General features: G+C 39.5%; 1 protein-coding gene across 1 annotated transcript in view; it reads left to right on the plus strand.

The window, feature by feature from the left end:
- Positions 1-963: 963 nt before the first annotated feature.
- UGGT2 (UDP-glucose glycoprotein glucosyltransferase 2) overlaps positions 964-6,943 on the plus strand; it is a 139,497-nt gene continuing 133,517 nt past the window's right edge. Inside the window, 4 exon segments of the mRNA XM_014590932.1 lie at positions 964-1,101; positions 1,741-1,860; positions 4,036-4,099; positions 6,130-6,229. Coding sequence (XP_014446418.1) covers positions 964-1,101; positions 1,741-1,860; positions 4,036-4,099; positions 6,130-6,229 — 422 coding nt within the window.

Here is a 6,943-nt window from a genome sequence, read left to right on the forward strand (position 1 = left end):
AAAAAAAAAAAAAAAAGAAAAAGAAAAGGCAGGGCTGTGTCTATTCTGTTGTCTGAGCCTCACAGCAATCCTGCAAAATGAACCTAACAGATGCCGTCAGCAATTGTGAGGACCTTAAGATAAAAAGGGAGAAGACGTGGGCTTGGGTGATGAGAGAGGATTGAACTGTGGGAGTTCGAAGGAGCCTTTTACAAGTTTTATTTGCAGGGAGGTGCTCCTCCAACCTGAGTGTGCCTCTGTGTGCATTTCTGAGAAGCATACACAATGAATGAGCACACCGGAGAAGAGGGCAGGAGGCAGAGGCCCGAGGATATTTCTGGAAGGAAAGGGAATAATTATGCTGCCTCTCCACCACAAGGGCAAGCATGGCCTGTGGTAAGGGATTCAGCACAGACGCCCGAACTCAGAGCCCTTCCACCTCCACTCCACCCCACCAACGCGGGTGGGAACGCCTTCCTGTGAGCAGGGAATGAAAAAGCAGGCGAGACTGATGCCGAGAAATTGAAGGAAAAGGAAAATGAGGAAGCCAAGGGTATTCCAAGGCTGCTTGTAACTGGTGGAAAATGAGGGAAATTTAATTTGTTCAGACTTGACGGCTGTGGCAATGTGAGCCTCGGAGGAGACTGTCAAACGGAGACTCGCGCTGGGGGCTTCTTCAGCCTAGGACATGCTCTGAAGGGTGGAGACGAGGGCTCCAAGCCCCACGCCCACTTGCTCCATCACGGTGGAATGTGACATCTCACCTGCGCGGTTGCCAGCACTGAGACCTACTTAGGAAGATGGGTGATTTTGCACAATGCTTCAGAAGAATCTGACAAAATGTAGCGTATTTCTAATATCTGCAACCAAAAATAGCTCAAGCCTGATGAAAGTTTGCTTTTGCTGCTCCATAAAAGTAGATTAGTTCTAAACTTGTTCATTTGCAGTTGTATAAAATGCAACCACGATGGCATGTAGACTGATATGCCCAGTGGCCTCCCAGTGACGGTGTCACATGGCCTGGTGGAGTTGCTGGCAGAAAGACGGTGTTTGCATGTTCTTAATCGGGCTCCTAAGTACCGAGTCAGGCATTCCTTTAAGTACAGAGCCTTAGTGTCCATAGTTAGAGGTCACTTCTTTTGCTTTGACACAGTGTCTTTTTTTTTTTTTTTTTTGAGAGATTTTCACTGTAGGGCGCGTGCGCTCGCCAGACAGACAGAGAGAGACATAGAGACAGAAAGCGAGAAATCACCCCCCAGGGGGGATGGTCACGCCACAATCCCTTCTCCTCCATTCTCCTCTCGGGATCTTGGGCACGCACGCACACGCGCCCGGCGTGAGTTTTAAGCCACCGGGTCTGGGACAAGAACCGCGGTCGACTACGTGGGAGTCCAGCGATATAGCCATTACGCTAACTGCTGGTTCCATTGACACAGTGTTTTAAAAAGCATAAAAGGGGGACCAGCAGTTAGCGTAATGGCTATGTCGCTGGACTCCCACGTGGTCAACCGCCGTTCGAGTCCCGGACCGGGTGGCTTAAACTCGCACTGGGCACGTGTGCGTGCGTGCCCAAGGTCCCAAGAGGAGAATGGAGGAGAAGAGATTGTGGCATGGCCATCCCCCCTGGGGGGTGATTTCTCGCTTTCTGTCTGTCTGTCTCTCTCTGTCTGGCTGGCGAGCGCACGCGCCCTATAGCAAAAACCTCTCCAAAAAAAAGAAAGAAAATAAAAAGCATAAAAGGCAGATATACATCTGGAACAGGCCACGCTCTATCGAGGAAACTGGCAGGCCAGACACCAACTGTCATTCCTAAGAGGAGTAAGTGTTGCTGAGATGGGCAGCGGTACGGATATCCACACCCCTTTTCAAACGCGTACATGCGTGAGCACTGGACCCAAGTGGCTGCCTAAGGTTTGCGTCCTGGCCCCAGGGCATGAAAAATATGTCGAGCACACACAGGTGTGGACGCTACCAGGGCAGAGGGGTGGAGGGAAGGAGATTGCGTCACGACTAGCCCCCGTCAGAGGGCATACTCTCTCTCTTCTGCAGGTGCATGTGTGCACACGTGTACACATGAATGCCCTCTGGCAGAAAACACATGTATGATTAAGTATAAAATTTATTGTAATTTTTATTACTTCACTCAAAAACCCTGGCAGCTAATATTTTGATGGATTTTCTCCAAATTTTAGATGATTAATTTTTAGATATTAATTCTAGGTAGGGTAAATTTTTTATATTTCTTAATTCTACCCCATATCACGAGTAATTATGTGTGCCTCCCCATATTCTTCTATACCCATGTTTCTTATACCAATACCCTATGTAGAGTCAATTAAGTTTTTTCCCTTTTTTGTTAAAATAGGGATTTTAAAATAAGCACTTATAGATATGAATGTTTGCCTTAATTTAGTTATTTTTCCATAATAGATTTCCAGAATTAGAGTTGCAGAATCAAATACATGGAGATTTTCTATTTTCTGGCTTGGGTGATGTCCCCAAATCACAGCTCACTTAGCCTCTGTGGGGTTACCAGGATAGAACAAATGCATTTTGTGTGTGAGAAGAACCTTGGTTTTGGGAGGCTGGGGGTGAAATGCTATGGTTTAACTGTCCCATCAACACTTCTATTGAAATGTGACTGCCATTGTAACAGTATTAAGAGATGGGAGTAGGCCGGCCCATGGTGTGGTGGTGAACATGGCTGGATCCCACATGGCCAACTGCGTGGTTCCAGTCTCATGCTCAACCCAGCAGCTTGAAAAACAAGCCAGATGCATGTGAGTGTGTGCCCAAGAATCCCTAGAGGATCTCTGGGGGGATTTCTCACTTTCTCCCTCTCTTTCTCTCTTTCTCTCTCTTTCTCTGGTGAGCACATGTTCCCCATAGCAAATACAAAACAAAACAAACAAAAAAGAGGTGGGACTGATGAAGAGATGGTTATTAGATCATAAAGACTCTATTCTCATAAATGGGTTCATTAACTCACATATTGATGAGTTATTGTGAGAGTTGGTTTCTATAAAATCAGCCTTCTTAGAGCCAGCAGGTGCCATGGAGGTTAAAGAAGCTGGATCCAACATGGCTGACTTTTTAGTGTCACGCCCAGACCCAATGGCTTGAAAATCATACCTGTGCATGTGAGCGCATGCCCAGAATTCCAAGAGGAGAGTGGAGGAGAAGGGATTGTGACATGGCCATCCTCCCTGGAGGGTGATTTCTCACTTTCCTTCTCTCTGTCTCTCTCTCAGGTGAGAGCTCACGACATATAACAAAATGAAAAAGGAAAATCAGCTATCTCTTGCTCTCTGAAGCCCACACACTGCTTGTCCTATTGTCACATGACACCTTCTGCCCTGGACCCTTACCAGAGAGTAGCAGCTTAGTATTGAACTTCCTAGTCTCCAGAAATATGAACTAAATAGAGCTATATCTTTTATAAATTATCCTCTCTCTGATATTTACCTCCCAAAGTGCTCCAACAGACTAAAACAATGGTCAATTTGCCAAAAAAATTATTAAAATATCATAAAAGCAACCAGAAAAAAATGACACATGATACACATGGGAACAATGACAAAGATAGTAGCAGATTTCTTGTTGGGAGCAATGTGAGTGATAAGACTGAATATCTCCAATGTACTGAAAGAAAACCTTGTCAACCCAGGAATGTATACCCAGCAAAAATACCTTTAAAAGATGAAGGTAATTTTCCAAAGCAGACACATAAATGGCCAATGAAAGATGTTCAATATCATTAGTAGTCAGGGGAATGTAAAACAAAACCATAAGGAGATATGTTTCATACGCCTAGCATAGCTAGAATCAAAAAGATAAAAAAAATCGTAAGTGTTTAAAAAAGATGTGGAGAAACTAGAAACTTCACATAATCCTATTAGGAATGTAACTCCTTTAAAAATTTCTTTTTTAAGAATTATTTGATTTGATTTGATTTATTATTAAAAAACAAATTTTAGTCTTTATTAGTGTTTTGAATAAATTTAGTTAATTTTTTAAATTTGGTTTTATTTTTGTTTTTGCATTTAATCATTGTAGATCTTTACAGCAGACGATATGGGTTTTCGGAGCATAAATGCATTGCATATCAAGCAATTCGAAAGTATTACTGTACTCAGTAGCTTTCTATTCTTGTGTTAAATGTTAATGTTAAATGTTTTTACTTTCCTGAGCCCCTTTTCCCCACCCCTAATAGCCTACCCCCTCCTATACAGTTTCTAATATCTACACTTGCTATCTTCTGCTATATCTTCCAGTCTTTCATTTTCTTTTTATAAGGTGCAGATATTCAGTATCCATTGAACGGGGACATACAAAGTCTGTCTTTCACAGTGTGACTTGTTTCACTTGGCATTAAATCTTGTATATTCCTCCACTCTGTATCAGATGACAAGATTTTATTTATTTATTTTTTATGGCTGAGTAGTATTCTACAGTGTATATATGCCCCATTTCTTTCAATCCAGTCATCTATTCTTGGGGATTTAGGTTGATTCCATGTCTTAACAATTGTGAATAATGCTGCAATAAACATGGATGTGCAAGTATCGTATGACTGTTTTCGTACCTTTTGGGTAAATACCCAGAAGTGATACTACTGAGTGGAAGTTCTATTTGTAGGTTTTTGTGGAACCTCCATGTTGTTCTCCACAGTGGCAGTACTAATTTACATCCCCGAAAAAGAGGAAGGTGCTGATTGAGTTTGTAGAATGACGAAATCAGTGTACCAGGAAGGGTGCCCAAGTGCTCATTCACATGCAGAAAGGATAGTACATTATAAAAGTTGAGGGAAGTTAGTTTTCAAGAAAGAGGAAAGAATCGGTACATTTTCTTTGCAGAAAGTGATACTATTGTAGTCCTGGTAAAATAAGTACTTAAAAATGTCCTTGTGCTTGCATTTGGGAAACATTATTGAGCATTGACAGTAGTTTCAGTATAATACGGGGGGCCGGAAACATGTCGAGTTGAGTTAAGGAATTCTATTTTTAAGTTACTCAGGTAGAGCTGACCCTGTGACCTACTCGTTAAGGGACCCATATTCCATATGATCATCCATGATTCAGATCCTGGTCCCAGCAGCTTGAAAAACACTGGGCATGTGTGCATGGATGCCTCAAATCCTAACGGGATGGAGAGATGAAAGAGAACGGATTGTAGCATGAACACACCTCATTAGGGATCACTTTCTCCTTTTATCTCTCTGGAGAGTGCACCCTGTGACAATTAAAAAAAAATAGATAACTAAATCTCAGAGGATGTTATAGAGCCACGATTTGTACTGATTTGTTGGACTTTATCATCCATGGATGGCTACCCAAAAAGCATCATTTTGTAAGCTTTGACTCCAGGTGATAGACCATTTCATACTAAGGACACAGAAACAAAACTAGCCTTGTTATGTTAATAGTTATTTTACTAATATTACATTTGCTAAGTATTGTAGTATCCCACTGCTAATGAAATGTTAAACAACCAGTTTGTTTCACTATTAGGTAATGAAAGTATTCTGTTTTAAATCTTCCCTTACTCTTGACAAAGTAATGAGACTAATATCATTACTGCTTCTGATGTATTTGAGACTGCAATTAGCCACACTGATTTTTCTCTCCATAGAGCTGTCATTGTTGGTGAAATAATGCTAAGGTTAAGATTTTATTTTTATACTGATGTAAAGGTAAAGCAATGTTGAAAGTGAATATTTCTGTTTACTGAGTGAAATATATTGGGTCTTAAAATTTTTTTCAGAATTAGTTCTTTAAAGCATTTTTTGTTTCTCCCTCGTTATATTTATCCAAGTTTTTTGTTGCATGTATCATTTAACTAAAATATAGAAGAACTAGTTTTGTATCAGCATTTCCTTTCATATGTCTCTCTTGAAATCATACTGTAATTTGTGGAGAACAAATAATAGATATTAAGTGGTAACTATTCACAGAAGTGTAAAGCTCACCTTAAAGGGACATAAGAGATAACTTTTGCTTTAAAATATTTTAAAAATGCCAAATATGAGTATTAACATGCTTGTATCTGAGTATATGGGAAGAAAGATTAAGTAAATTATTTAAGTTACCTGAAAATTCTATAGTTTTAACATTATGCTATATTCCTTAATGATATTTTTTTTCATTTCAGATCTGAGTTTTCAAGCAGCTTCTCAAATAATGTCCACTCCAGTTTATGATGCTATTAAATTAATGAAAGACATTTCACAGAACTTCCCCATAAAAGCCAGGTATATTAAAGTTTACTAGTTTTATTATAGTCCAAATTCTTTCTATTAAGTGAATTTTATGAAAAAAGTTGATTTTATTTAACATGAAGATGTTAATTCTAGTATATATAATTTTTATTAATTAGGGCCTTTCTTCTTAGGTATATTGATTGTTTTATTATAGCAAAACATTGACTCACGCATGTGTGTGTGCATGCACTATGAGTTAGAACTCCTGAATCAGAGGAAAATGGAAAGGAGAAAATTTTTATTAAAAAAGTTTTTAATCATAGATAGTAATCTCTGAAAAAACTTGTTTAAACGATAACTAATATGGGAATATGTTTCTCTCCTTTAGGATGTTGAAAAATAATATTCTTTTTTTCTTTTTTTTTTTTCTTCTTCAGGTTTTTGCCCTAGGGCATATGCACTCACTGGAGAGACAGATAAGAAGGAAAGTGAGAAATTACTCCCCAGAGAGAATGACCACAACAATCTCTTCTCTATTCTTCTCTTGAGATTTTGGGTGATTTTCAATCCATTGAGTCCAGGACTTGAACCATGGTTGGCCATGTGAGAGTCTAACACCTTAACTACCATACCACACACTGGTCCCCAAAAGTGGTATTCTGAATAAATCAATGTTCAAAGTACTGCCAAATCTTGTTCTTCCTCTTTTCTTTTCTTTTTTTTTTTTTTTTTTTTTTTTTTTTGAAAAGTTTTTTTTATGGGGAA

Source organism: Tupaia chinensis, unplaced genomic scaffold (assembly GCF_000334495.1).
Source record: "Tupaia chinensis unplaced genomic scaffold, TupChi_1.0 Scaffold000503_1, whole genome shotgun sequence".
Lineage (NCBI taxonomy): Eukaryota > Metazoa > Chordata > Mammalia > Scandentia > Tupaiidae > Tupaia > Tupaia belangeri.